Source organism: Notothenia rossii (genome assembly GCF_949606895.1).
Source record: "Notothenia rossii genome assembly, chromosome: 5".
Classification (NCBI taxonomy): Eukaryota; Metazoa; Chordata; class Actinopteri; order Perciformes; family Nototheniidae; genus Notothenia; species Notothenia rossii.
In genome coordinates, this window is record NC_136903.1 from 18,668,494 (window position 1) to 18,683,006 (window position 14,513).

General features: G+C 40.9%; 1 protein-coding gene across 1 annotated transcript; it reads left to right on the forward strand.

Annotated features, from left to right (window-relative positions):
- Positions 1-10,468: 10,468 nt before the first annotated feature.
- On the forward strand, positions 10,469-13,367 carry LOC307041352 (uncharacterized protein). The gene is made up of 3 exons (XM_079684702.1): positions 10,469-11,570; positions 11,683-11,965; positions 12,066-13,367. The coding sequence occupies exons 1-3, from the start codon at positions 11,224-11,226 to the stop codon at positions 12,717-12,719; spliced, it is 1,284 nt and encodes a 427-aa protein (XP_079540828.1). The 5' UTR covers positions 10,469-11,223; the 3' UTR covers positions 12,720-13,367.
- Positions 13,368-14,513: the final 1,146 nt, after the last annotated feature.

Genomic DNA, 14,513 nt, shown 5'->3' on the forward strand with positions numbered 1-14,513 from the left:
AAATAAATAATTAAACTAACTTCCAAATAAAAAGGTCCTGTTGAAAACATCACCTTCGCCCTTAGCACTCCCTCTCTGTCTTTGAGAGAGTAAGTGTACGACCTGAAATGAGCTAATCCTTGTGCAGCCGTGGTCCGACCTACTCAGGTTGACTGTGTTCGCTCGGGCTGAACCATCACTGCACTGTCGCCTCTCCAGCACTTAATGACTTTCTGCTCCGTGGACAACTTGGGCCAGAGAGATTACATATAAAACAGGGAGGGAGAAGGACAGAGAAAGACAAAGAAAGCCACGGAGAGAGAGAGAGGTGGGGGGTTTGAGCAGTGAAGCATGCCAGCTTCTCTAAGGTGGGACAAATTGGTTCAGAATGGAGTTGATCTTGATTACTGATGGTCCTGTTCTGCCTGCACTGTCCAGCAAACAGTAACCTGAACATCCTGGTTAACTTAATGATGTCAGCAAATCAATATTAAACTCTGATATGTTTTCAAAAGTCATTCAGGGCACTGCTGAGCCTCCAGTGGCACTGGCTCACAAATGCCATTTTGTCGATGAATTTCAATATAAAATCACAGAATCGCCCGAATGAGCAACAATTATACAAATTACTGACTACTGCTTAATATTCACAAACACCAGGCATCAGTGTTTCAGTCGTGGTATTAAGGGAGTGACTTCAGGGGGACTTTTGTACGGATTCAACAAACAAGACACTTGTTAATTAGTGAGTTTTATAGATGCTGGTAGGCACGTTTTCTTTATGCCATGTCGCCCATTTTTTTACTAGCCTAAGCTTACCGCTAGATTCATATTTAATGGACACATCTGAGGGTGTAATCAATCTTTTTATCTAATTCTTGGCAACAAAGTGAATATGCATATTTCCTTACCTTTAATGGAAATTAGACATATATTTAACCTTGTGGCAAGCAGAGATGGGGTCGTTACCAAAAAAAAGTAATATATTACATATTACTTTTTTAAAAAGTAATATATTACACTACTTCGTTACTGTCTACATAAAGTAACTCGTTAGTTTACTCGTTACTTTACTCGTTACTTTACTCGCAGGGCCGGCCTGACCCTCCCTACAGGCAGATCACGCAGACTGCGGCGCACCTACAGTGTAAGCGTGCCACAGTTTTGCCTCTGCGAGACTCCACTTGCACCCCCAATTACTATTGCATTAAGGAAGACATAACACAAGTCTTTCTTTTGATATGCTCTTTAATAAAATAGGCTACCAGCCTACCACAACAAGCTAACAGTCTGTGAAACGTAAAGACACTAATTAATGAAACCAGTTCATGACGCATTATTCTTATTCTTATCATTCTTTATGAGCGCAGTAACGGTAAGGTATCTAATTACTTATTTATTTAGTTTTCCATAACTTAGTAACAGAGATGGTCAAACTAAAGTGGTAGGGACATAGCAGAATTCCTACAATGAAGCGGGACATTGAACTGTTCACCCGTGAGAGGGAAATCAAGAAAAGAGAGCGAGCGGCCCCGTTGAGGACGTTTACAGATGAAAAGACTCAGCCATGTTTATGCAGCACTGCACGTGGAGATGTGGACGGGCAAATCGCGCAGATTACGTAGGCCTAAATGTATACAAACCTGCGGCGGCGGAAACCCCTCTTGTCTTTCAGTGAGTGTGATTATTTCATAAAAGTAACGAAGTAACGCGTGTCGTGTGGTTACTGAATTATAAAAGTAACGCGTTACACTACTCCGTTGCCGACACAAGTAATATTATTACACCCAACTCTGGTGGCAAGGCATCATTATGACTTCTGTTACACAATAAAAAAAATGTTCTATGTTGCGGGCACTAAAGGCCTGTTGCAAAATGTTAGTTTGAATAAGACTTTTACTGAAATTGATATGAAATGAAACAACATTGTAGGTCAGAATGTAAGCATTTTCCTTCAACAGCTACATTATTTAAAGTGTTTAATTTGAGTGACCTTCTCAAAGCCTTACAAACCCTCTCCTCCTTCAGCTGATGGGATTAATAGGTTCTGTAAACTGCAGAATGCTAAATCACACCCACACAGGAAGCAGGACACAGTCAACAGGTGTTGTTGTAATGTTGAGATGTTGTGGACGCACAGCACTATTTGGGGTGGATGTGGAGGACTCGGAGCAAAGCAAAAGTTGTCAAATCACCTCTGAAGAATCTCTGCCAAAAGCCGGATGTTAGCTGCTCCCAAAGTTACTGTTGTCAGACGGTTTTCTCTTAAGTTTCCAAAGTATTGCTAGTTTTCATTGCTCACCTAAAAAAAATTTGAACCACATGTTGCCGACGTCGAGTGGCATTGTGTCACATCAGAGGTCATAACCCTCGCTGATGCAAGTGTTTCACCGCACCTGAATATGGAACACAAATAATCAATGCCACTGTGATTTCAATATCAGATGGCTCAGTCTAATAACAATGCCTCTATTATGTAAACAGATGTTCCATACAAAAATGGATCCGAATAGGGACAGCACTCTAGATCTAATGCTTTTGAAATAAATGAAATAAATCTTCCTTGTAGTCGTTTCCCTTTCCCCCTTTCTCCTCTTGGGCCAATTACAGGCCGAGTGGAATTTGTTCCGTCTATGTGCATCTCTCCGTCTGTGACCCCTGGGCTCATTCTAATGCTAAACTACTTTTCATTTGCTAACGACGTGGCAAGGCTACAGTCGGACCTTCTGAATATGTATGGAGGCAGTGAGAAGAGAACAGGTTTTATGGAGATGTGGATCCATTGCTGTCGCTTTCGCTCCCATAGTCTGCTCCATTACTGATGACCCTGCACAGCACATACAGAAGACAACTGAGTGTGTCGCGAGTTGTGTGTGTGCCACATAATGAGTACCTGTGTGTGTATGTGTGTTGGTGTGTGTGTAACCCCTCATTTACTCGTCCGTCATTCTGTCATTAGATCCACTGATGCAGAGTATGCATGGTTCTACACCTAATAGCACTTCTCTGATATGCAAATGAGCTCTCCACTGCACCTGGCATCCAGACCGCACTTTTCATCAGCGACAGTCTCCTCACCCTAATTTGCTTCCTGTTCAAATGTAACAGGAAACCACTCATACAGCAAAATGTTTTGTTTTGCCGCCTTGATAATAATGTGTTAAGGGGCTTTTTGCTGAATGTCTCTGAATATATTTATGTGGAAAAAAAGGCTTTGTTTAGGTGCAGACAACGGGAAATGGGAAAATAGAAAACAGGCTACAGATGGGGATCATAGTGTTGCTACAGGTGTGTTAAATTTGTACACATACTAACATTGGTATTACATTTATTTTTGTCTGCAACAATAATGAACAACAAATCAGTGTAACAATCATGTAATTTATACAGGAGGACGACAGCCCATTGCTTCGGTAAATGTATTAACTGTGCTGAATTATCTCCGATACATGTGATAATTAATCATCCAGTGAAGCTCCTATTAACCATGTCTTTGAGTGTGTGAGTGCACATGTAACTCTGTTTGCCTGTACGTGTGTGTGTGTGTGTGTGTGTGTGTGTGTGTGTGTGTGTGTGTGTGCGTGTGCGTGTGTGTGTGCGTGTGCGTGTGCGTGTGTGTGTGTGTGTGTGTGTGTGCGTGCATGTGTGTTTGCGTGTGTTTGTGTGGGCAGAAGATGGAACACAAGGTGTGAAAAGCGTATGTGACTACAGGCTGCAGATAAGACAGTCAAGTCGTCTCTCCACAGCGCTCTTTTTAATCTCCTCTCCTTGACTAAATCTAAATAAGATCAGTTGGGTGTTTAAAGTTTTGGCAGAGGCTGAGTCCTAGTTTTTCCTCCTAATCGATTACTAATGCCTGGCAGTAAGAGTTGTTGCGCTGTTAGATTGCTCTTCAAGGGATGGAGCGAAGTTAATATATAAATGGGGATGTTTTGAGTGTCAAGAAACGTGAGTGAGAAGAGCATCACTTAATATACCTTGAACAAAAATGCCTTTCAAATTAAAATCCTTTAAAGGTTTTTTCAGGTTTTACATTGGGTCTACCGTAAGACTCGGTATTAGTTTAGCTTGTCCCCATGAATTGTTGTTTTGATCCACAACAGTCTACAGTATAATGTTGTACATGTTCGTGGAAGCTCTGCTGTATGTGTGTCAGATTGCAAAGGAGGAACAAACCCTGCATACCTATCTAAAAAAAGGTTGGGAAGGGACACATCACCATGACAACACAGGGAGGAGTAGGATGTACGCCATTAAAAAGATGGAAGCAATGTTGTGTATCCTGGTATTTTGTCTCCAACACTGACAGAAAAACACACGTGTGTAATTTTGTACTGAGGAAATAAAATGTGCTCACATGAACGCACATACACACTCGCATGACACCTCCTCTAACACACAGCCACCAAGCACACACATTTTGCTAATCCATTTATTCAGTCCTTCCCTAATTTGCCACGGCGATGACATACTGAAGCAATTTCCTCTACATCTTTTTATTCCAGTTCAATGAACTCTAAAACAATTCAGCTTGAACTTTGATTACTTGCTGCTCATTTGCATAATCTTAGTTCAAGTCAAAATGTCCTTATGTCGGTGGGTTGAGGCAACCTTGGAATGCACATGTCAAACATTTATCACCTTTTTCCCTACTGCAAAGTGCTTATTAATTAATTTCATGTGTATCAGATATGCCAATACCATCAGCTGCTTTGTAGTCATTAAAACCATTTATCATCTTGATTGAAGTTTACTTAAGGGTAGCTTTTGGAAAACATTAGTGAATTGCTTTGAACCAAAATTGGCAACTATTATCAGTGTGAGCCAAACAAGTCAGCAAGCGCAAAGTGAGATTTAACACACAGATAATAGGGACATCTAGTGGTCACTCAGGAAAACAATGAGGAGGCTTTCAGTATGAGCACTGAAACCTGTGCTAATGACAAACATTAGTTCTGCTTAAAGTTTCAGTTTTTCTCCTAAGGTGTGCAAGACTTTGTCTCCAGCATCTCAGCTTTGATTTAACTCTGTTTTCACTGGTTAAATGTATCTTGTTTTGATACATATTTCTCTAGTATCTTCCATCAGTGCAAGTATACGCACACACTCACACACCCGTGCGCACATACACAAACACACTTTCTCTAGCTCTGGGAAGGTTGCTTTTCCTCTGTGACATCAGATTTATTTAATCAATCCAGCTCAACCCCAGCTGTCCAACATGAAGTGTTTCCCAATTATCTTAATGTGATTTGCTCCCTGCTGTTGGCTGCTACACTACTGATTACAATGCAATAAGATGCTGAGTGAACACACACAACCCCACCACTCACGCACACACAAACATGTTTTCTGTCTTCTGTGCTCCCCTGTCATCGTGTAGCCAGTGTGAGTAATGACAGGACAAGCTGTGACAAAAGGGGAACCAGGAGACATAAACCCCAAGAGAGGATGGATGGTGGGATGGAGGGACGGGATGGATGGAGGGATAAAAAGGCAGACAGATACAGAGCTTTCCAGCAGTTCCACTGTCATCAAAACCACAGTGGGTCCTGCTGGACGGCAGGGCAGACATCATCCCAACAATGTGGTGACAGGGCAGACGATACGTTAAATACGCATTAGGAGGCACGTCACAACCCCTACAGGGACCAGGCGTACAGACGGAATAGAAGAAGACACAAAGAGATGACAGATCGGTATATCATTGCCTCGGCCTCAGAGGTCTTGTGAATCCTAGCTGACAACATTCAATTTTTCTGTCCCTCCTTGGCTCAATCGTAAATGGTTGTATACAGAAGAGATAACAGTTTTGGAGCCTGAATAACTTTGTGATGACAGTTCGAACTGAGGTCAGCTAAAAAAGATAGTATGTGGGAAATGGTGGGTCCGAGGTGTAGAGATGTGAACATACAGCACAGCACCTTGTGTGTAGGATCAGACAGCTGACTGTGCGAGCAGTGCAGTGGGTCTGCTGTCAGCATGGTGGCTTTCGTGACATACGAGAGGAAGGAGGGTTAAAGGAGGCAAAAAGTTGTGGTTCTCTTGGGTATTCTTTTAAGACCACGAGCCTATAGGAGATGGCCTGACCTCTGGAGCTGCAACCACTCTCCAACCCCCCTTGTAACCTGGGCACAGGAGAGAGGGGAATAGAGAGAGGATGGAAATGTGCCGCTGCTCTGTTTTTGGAGCCTTGCGGCTGCAGAGAAGAATAACATTTGCAAAGCCAGGAGCCTTAGATGAACCACAGATCAGTAGAAAAACAGCAGGCAAAAGGAAATAAAGAGGATGAAAGGGTTCATTCATTATGTATTATGCACTCTGCACTATATAGTTATGATGTAGATTTGGTATGGCATAATATTATCAGTACAATACTATTATTTGATCAGACACAATATGACTTGTGTGTGTTTAGTCCACAGGAGGTTTGATGTGGAACACCATGAGATACGACCCCTTTTGAAATCCAGAAGCTTCACCATCACTCAATTGATTGCCTGTAAATATAGACTGCGTTTTTGGAAGTGCTCATTAGAAAAGCATTTTCTCTTTGTTATCTTGAAATTAATTTCACACCCCCTTTTAAGCTGAAAATGGGAAATTTGTGGTTAATGAATACTGCAATACTGAATACTGGTTTAGCGACAGCTCCTTGTTTTTATAAAAATACATCAACCACTTGTACTTAAGCTGCTGTTTGCAACATTTTAAGGTTAATTGCCTCTTTGTTGAAGCATCACTTATTGTACTGCCAGAAATAAGTTCTGCAGCTGCTTCATTACGAAACTGTCCTCAACATTCACATCTTTACTATCAATCTTAAACTACTGTAGATGCTGACATTTTCCTTACATCGCATCTATCGACATCAGCTCTCAGCCAGAGAAAACACTGATTCATCCCTTTATGTGTCAGAAATCTTGATTTGAGAGCACGCAAGAACTATCTGATCTTATGCTGAGCTGCCATTATGAAGTTAGAGCACCGGCACTATAATGGCACTCCTCTCCCTGTTTTCAATTTCACACTCAATGGCTTCCATGTGGTAGAGCTTAATTGGGGCATCATCAGGGGAGTCTTTGAATCCGTATGTCTGTGTGTGTGTGTGTGTGTGTGTGTGTGTGTGTGTGTGTGTGTGTGTGTGTGTGTGTGTGTGTGTGTGTGTGTGTGTGTGTGTGTGTGTGTGTGTGTGTGTGTGCATATATACAGTAGGTATTAATGTGTGTGTATGTGGGTGAGTCAGTGGGTTTCATACTGAGTCCCACTGTTTTACTGTGAGAGAAGTTTTGCTAAGATACTTTTATGACTGCCACGAAGCAGGTTTTTTTAACAGTGCTTTACCCTTAGTGAACACACTTCACTGCGTGCTCTTTAAAAAACATCAATACGATATATATCGAAAATAGAAAAACCTCTATAAAAAAGTAAACATCTGGAAGTAAAAACAACAAGGCAGCGATATTTCCACTGCGGTTTCCGTACAGTTTTAGGTCCTGGTTCACAAAAGATAATGAATAAATTGAAGCAATCATAAACAACTAATATAATGCACATGTCCACAAAAAACTGTGTTTACACTTAGAATAGATTGGTGTGATATACACACTGCCAATAAGACTGCAGATGATTTCCAGGGGGAGAGAAAACTAAGTGAGAAATATTGACTTAGTGCTGCTGCTGTTTACTTTGAGTCTTTTGTAAGTGTCTTTTTTCATATTGGGATGAGAGAGGATTTACAATGCTTGATCTGAATTAAAAAATAATGTTACATCAGGTTTGGTTTAGACCGCACAAAACATAATTGAGTCATCTCATCTGAATATACAGACAAACTTTTTTTAGAAAACAAACTAGAATGTGGTCCTTATTGATTATCCTTTGATTACATATATTTGTTACAGTCTTCCAGGTGCATGCTCTTAGTTTGACAGTTTGACCTGACAGGTTCAACCCAGCTCACAGACATCAAACACATCAACCTGAAGCTCTATCACTAACCACACATCAAAAGGTCTCAGTACTCTCCGGCTCCATCTGTCCTTTCATTCCTGACAGTCACTCCCTAGGCCCAAAGGGACCCTGTCAGCTCTTTGGCAGTCAACACACCATTTACTTTTCAAGATAATAATACAGTTCCCTGGTCTCAAGAAAAGAGTGAGTCCATGAAAATGTGTTAACAACATTGACATTCATTGACGGGGAGTACAAAGTTGCTTCAGCTAAGTCAGCAGGGGGCAGTTTAAGGATTTTGTCAACAGCACAAGGGTAGCTCTAACACAATAGAGATCTATAATCCTTGGCATGTCCAGCCTGGGGCCCCCAAATTGTTCAAGCTCTCTTCCTTAGCGGCACCCCTGAAAGCATCAACCATCACTGTATTTCTCTTTGTACTGTACATCCAGTGATGGCTAATAAAAGAGCTTTACCCAATGGCTATTTGTTCAGGTTTAAAGGGCTCAAAGAAAACAGCAGCAGCACTGATGTTACAAAGCACCATCTTCATAACTGTATATCAATCTAAATCAATATTTTTCTTTTATGTCTCAATCTTAAGAAAGCAGAACAGATGTTATATACAGACACTGACCATATGGATAGCCCGGTGGCTCAAGGTTTATGCGATAGCCAGGGCAGAGAGCATACAGCCGTTTCTGATGTCTTTTAGGCTTTGATAAATATAACAGAGTAAAGCCCCAGGAGAAATTTGCTGCAGCTGCAAAGGTGGAGTTAAAAAGTAAAATACTAAATCCACAAGTAAGGAGGGAGATGCAACTTGATTTGCTCAGTTCAAACATTACATCTTAATTGTATAAATGTGTGTTGGGAATCCTTCATTCAAATGTACGTTATCATAGGAATTCAAAATGGTTGTCCAGTTGCATGACTTCCCAAGATTTACAAAGTAACCACAAATTTCAAATATGTATAACACTCTAAACATTAAGTGACTGGGTTTTATTATTTTTGATTGCTTTACATTTAGGGAACTTCACATTGTTGCCTGGCTCTGTTCAAATATAACATGATTGGCTTACATCATCTTACAAAAAATAATCCATCCAAAAACAAAAGTTTGAAACCAGCAAAGAGGATCCTTATACCTTTGGACCGAGCCAGGCTAGCTGTTAAGTCAGTCAAGTCTTCATTTCAAACCTTTATTTAACCAGGTGAATCCCATTGAGACCAGCTTTTTCAAGGGAGACCTGCAGCAATTAGGTTACACATGCAGACATAAAAACGTAACAACAGGAAAACAACAGGAAAACAAAACAACAACATAGTTACCGGGTTACAATTTACATACCTAACAACATTTACCAACAGTATCAGATTGCATAGCATCTATCCCAGCTTTAAAAACATGCAGTGGAACCAAATTGCTCAGTTTCCATTATTTTTGCAGACTGTTCCAAGCAAGAGGAGCTGCACACATATAAGCTTTTGTCCCTAAGTCAGTCCTAGCACTTGGCACATGTAACAAAACCATATCATGAGATCTCAGGCAATAGCTACTTGCAACTCTCCGTGTGATTAGAGAGCATAAGATGGTAGTTTACCCAACATGGCTTTGTAGATGAAGATGTACCAATGACTGAGCCTCCGTACAGTTGGGGAAGGCAAACCTGCCCTGGCATACAGGGTACAGTGATGAGATAATACTTTACAATTAGTAACACATCTCAGTGCACTGTGATAGGCGGCATCTAACTTGATCAGGTAATAGGCAGGTGCATTCATACAGTATAGATCAGATCACCATAGTCCAGCACAGGTCAAAAGGTCACAGAGACTAGCCTTTTCCTGGCCTCAAGCGAGAAACATGACTTGTTTCTGAAAAAGAAACCGATAGCTTCACTCCCAGCTTTCTAAGCAGATTATTGACCTGAAGTTTAAAAGAGAGGCAATTATCAAGCCAGATACCTAGGTATTTATAATAGGCAACCACTTCAAGTACTTTTCCTTGCGTAGTAACAAAGTATTGGCCAAAAAAAGTTTGTCGTCCACATTTTTTTATTATTCCCAGTAAATCTAAGAGGCAGTTTATATGCTGGAAGAATCTCATGTAGTCCAACTAATATAAATGATGTACATGCAGTACAGTATATGTGACATTGTTAATGTTTCACTGACTGAAGACATTTAAAGGAAACATTAGAGTTATAAAGGATTATACAAGATGGCTTTTAGTGCACAGAACCCTTCAACAAAGGTAAGTGCCTAACATTTCATACATTCACTTTATTTTGGACTGTAGCTATACACTCTCTCTGACCTGTACTGTCTATAACTGACAGTAATGGAGACGCTATGAAAACAATATGCCAATATGACTTGGATTCTATCACACTAAAACCAATAATGTACACACATTTGCAGCACGGTAAAGGGTTATGATGAAAGGAGGATGTGTCACATATGATGACACGGTACATTAACCATAGCTACCAGCTTTATCCATTAGAAGGGCTTGACAAAACTGGCTTACAGTTTTTCTCAATCGCTAAACCCACTATTTAGAATCAAAATTCCTTTCATCAAACCAACAGCACAGCCATCGAAACAGAAAACCATTTCTCTACAACAGTATACCATTTCTCATTGATATCACACAAAATGCAGATGCTAAGCAGTGTTTTGCAAAACAGATCACACAATTCTCTAACTGAAGTTACAATTCTCTACACAAAGATCAAAAATCTGTTGTGTAACTCATGTCTACAAAACAACAAATAATCTTCTCACAGTGGATAACACTTCCTCATAAACTTAGACCATAGCTACACTAATTGACACTTGATGTGCAAAATATTAACACTTGTTATCAGTCAATCACCCCATTGAAAAAGGTAACTCCATGGAATGTACTGTATACCTTACAGTAATGATGTTACATTGAAAACATTTACATGATAGAATTTGCATGACTGTACTTAAAATATTTTTTTAAATGGTGCCGGTAAAGCTATAATAGTGTTGATATGACTTGCATAGGTCTTTGAGATGTTCATATGGGGAGGATTAGCTATAGCTGATACAACATTTTTACAGTCAGTAATTGTGGTCTTTTCCTTTTTGCACATTGAGAAATGTTTTTTTTTGTATTGGGGTGAATTGAGTACTTCACTTCCATGTAAATGAATTGCTCACAGCTGACATCAATGAATTTCCTATAGTAATTGTAATTAGTGAGAATCCTATAAAAGACCTCCCTCACTTCAGTAAGATGTTTGTGTAAACAAAATGGCTGATCGAGTAGGTAGAGGAGCTCTGAGAGGAAGAAGGAACCCTGTTGTTCAGCGAGGAAGAGGGAGGGCTGATGTTCAGAGAGGAAGAGGGAGAGCTGATGTTCAGAGAGGAAGAGGGAACCCTCATGTTCAGAGAGGAAGAGGGAGGGCTGTACGTATGCGTGGTGGAAGAGTTGAAAGGGGACCAATGCGAACAGTAGTTTCGGACAACACCCGTGCAACTATTGTGGACCACGTCATAAACCATGGCATGTCCCTCAGTGAGGCTGGCCAAAGGGTTCAGCCCAATATACCGAGATCAACAGTGGCATCCATTATTAGGATCTTCAGGCACGAAAATAGGTAAGCTACTGTAACCCTTTTTTACAGCACTTCATGCATTTCTATTTTGATGTAGGTTTCGATCACTGTTTTTATATTACAGTACATAACATTCTCAAATATTTATTGATAGAACTGAAAGAGCACCCCGCTCTGGTGGCAGACGAAAGGCCTTTACTCCAGAACAAGAGTCTGCCATTGTTGATATGGTTGTGGCCAACAATGAAATCCGCTTAAGGGAGATTCAGGCCAAAATAATTGCAGACCAGGATGTCTTCAGTAACATTCAGTCTATAAGTGTTGCAACCATTGACCGGGTGTTAAAGAGGCAACACCTCAGAATGAAACAGATCTATAAGGTTCCTTTTGAACGCAACTCTGACCGTGTGAAGGATTTAAGGCACCGGTATGTACAGGTAAGGACCTCAATCACACTGATGGCTTGCCTATATTTTTAGTATGTCTGACTGCTTACAGTAATGTAAAACGGTCCTCTGTTTGTTTCATTTTCTTTAGCGAATGATGGAGCTGGAAGGCAATGCATTACCACATGTTTTTGTATATGTGGATGAAGCAGGCTTCAACCTCTCCAAAGTGAGGAGACGTGGGAGGAACCTTATTGGGCAAAGAGCGACAGTCTTTGTTCCAGGCCAAAGGGGAGGAAACATAACATTGTGTGCGGCTATCTCGACACAAGGCGTCCTTGCTCACATCCCTTTAATGGGAGCATATAACACGCAACGTGTCCTTGCCTTCCTGGATGTCCTGTATGACGGACTTGTGCCACCAGAAGAGAGGGATCAAGTGAGGTCGGTTCACGTGGTCATATGGGACAATGTGGCATTCCACCACTCTCGTGACGTGAGGGCATGGTTTGAGGCTCATCCACACATGGCCATGGAGTTCCTCCCTCCATACTCCCCATTTCTAAACCCCATTGAGGAGTTCTTCTCTGCCTGGAGATGGAAGGTTTATGACCATCATCCTCATGACAGAATGCCCCTTTTGGACGCAATGAATGCTGGCTGTCGGGACATCTCTGCGGAATCCTGTCAAGGGTGGTGTCGACACGCAAGGAGATATTTCCCACGCTGCCTTGCAAGGGAAGACATACGCTGTGACGTAGATGAGGCTATGTGGCCAGACAGACGCCAAAGAGCAGATCAGTAAAGTTATATAGATCTCATTCTCTGCTTTACTGCTGATTTACATCATTTACCCATGTTATTTTTTTCCAGTGTATTGCTATTCGTCTTTTGTTTCTGTTACGGTGCTCTTCTGAAAATGAGACAATAAAAACAATGGCATAGTTACAGTAAGACTCTGTTTTTCCTATATGTAAGTTTGTTTCTCCCAACTTGTCAGTTTTCCGTTCAGTTTCCAATATCGATAGCTTGAGGTTTGTGTATTGATGATTGTAGTCAGTATTTAGTGTGCCACTTAGTAATGACTGTTCAAATAGTCTTCTCATGAGCTGACAAATGTTTGTTTTTGGAGAAGGTATCTGGTTTTGGAAGGGGTATTTTTAGTTTTGAGTGCCTTAGAGCACTTTGCAAGAAATGTATATTGTTATGGTAGAATGGGTTATTATGGTGACCGGAGTTTCAGTTATGAAAACACATTTGTCTCATTAGAGGACAATTTGTTCTGTTTCGATCGACTTATTCTTTTTTGTGACCAGTATTTTCAGTTTTGGTCATGTAAGTGCATTTTGCAAAAGATATTCAGAGTTATGGCAAGTGTGTTTCTGTTTAGATGGCTATGCTCTTGTTTTGAAGAAATGAATTTAGATTCTAAAAAGTGGGTTTAGCGATTGAGAAAAACTGTAAAGAGCGGAACAGAGAGGCAGGCAGAGGGTTTGGGCACTGGAGACCACATTTTAAAAACAACAGGAGAGTGTATTTACAGACCTGACTTATTCTCTCACTCAGCCAAAGAGTCCCTGCAACAGGTGTGGTGTATCAAACTGCACATGACTAAACATGAACACCATAATAATTGCCAAAGCTTTTCTATGAAAAATGCAAGAGTGTTTCCCTGCATTTGTATGAGATAATGCATCTGTGTGTGTCTGTGGGTGGCTGTGTCTGTGGGTGGCTGTGTATGTGTGTGTGTGTGTGTGTGTGTGTGTGTGTGTGTGTGTGTGTGTGTGTGTGTGTGTGTGTGTGTGTGGTGTGTGTGTCTGTGGGTGGTTGTGTATGTGTGTGTGCGTGTGTGTGTGTGTGTGTGTGTGTGTGTGTGTGTGTGTGTGTGTGTGTGTGTGTGTGTGTGTGTGTGTGTGTGTGTGTGTGTGTGTGTGTGTGTGTGTGTGTGTGTGTGTGTGTGTACATGAAGGCAGGAAGCTAATCAAATACAATACATTCCATATTAATGTGATTTATTACTGCTGTGTAGCCAAAAATCTGATCTTGCAGATCGTCAGCAGGGGGAATACATCTATATCAATTCTAACTAACGAAACATGCCACAGGTCCCAGGATGTGTTGTTTTCCTCTTTGCTGACAGCCTGTGTTCTTCTGTTCGGCCCTAAAGGATTGTGGGATTAAAGAAGTCCACTATTTTACTGTGAGTGATAAACGAGAACACACGGTCTCTCGTTAAGGAAAAATGTGTACGGGTAAGAAAGAAATCCCAAATACAGAGCAAGAAATATACAAATCTTCATTCATTCAGACATGAATCAAGTGGACACATCATATAATGTGAATTTAAAGAGATGAAGATTATTGAAGTATTATATAAAAGTAGAGTAAAGAAGGCACAATGACAAAGAAGAAACTGGAAAACTAAACTGTAAAAACATGTCACGATTTCCTCTGTGCCACTGTCAGAGGGAGAAAAGCTTGTTAAGTAGAGAGAATATCAGCGCTCTTACGGTGTCTCCTGCCAGTCAGAACATGATCACTAATTGGATGGTGCCATGTTGTAACCTAGGAAACAGTGGGTCATGCTCAATTCACAACC

Bases quoted from the DNA above. Each gene is read 5' to 3' on its own strand.
- LOC307041352 (XM_079684702.1), top strand. From the start codon at position 11,224: ATGGCTGATCGAGTAGGTAGAGGAGCTCTGAGAGGAAGAAGGAACCCT. The intron at 11,571-11,682 runs GTAAGCTACTGT...ATTTATTGATAG, and splicing joins ATCTTCAGGCACGAAAATAG to AACTGAAAGAGCACCCCGCT. The intron at 11,966-12,065 runs GTAAGGACCTCA...CATTTTCTTTAG, and splicing joins TAAGGCACCGGTATGTACAG to CGAATGATGGAGCTGGAAGG.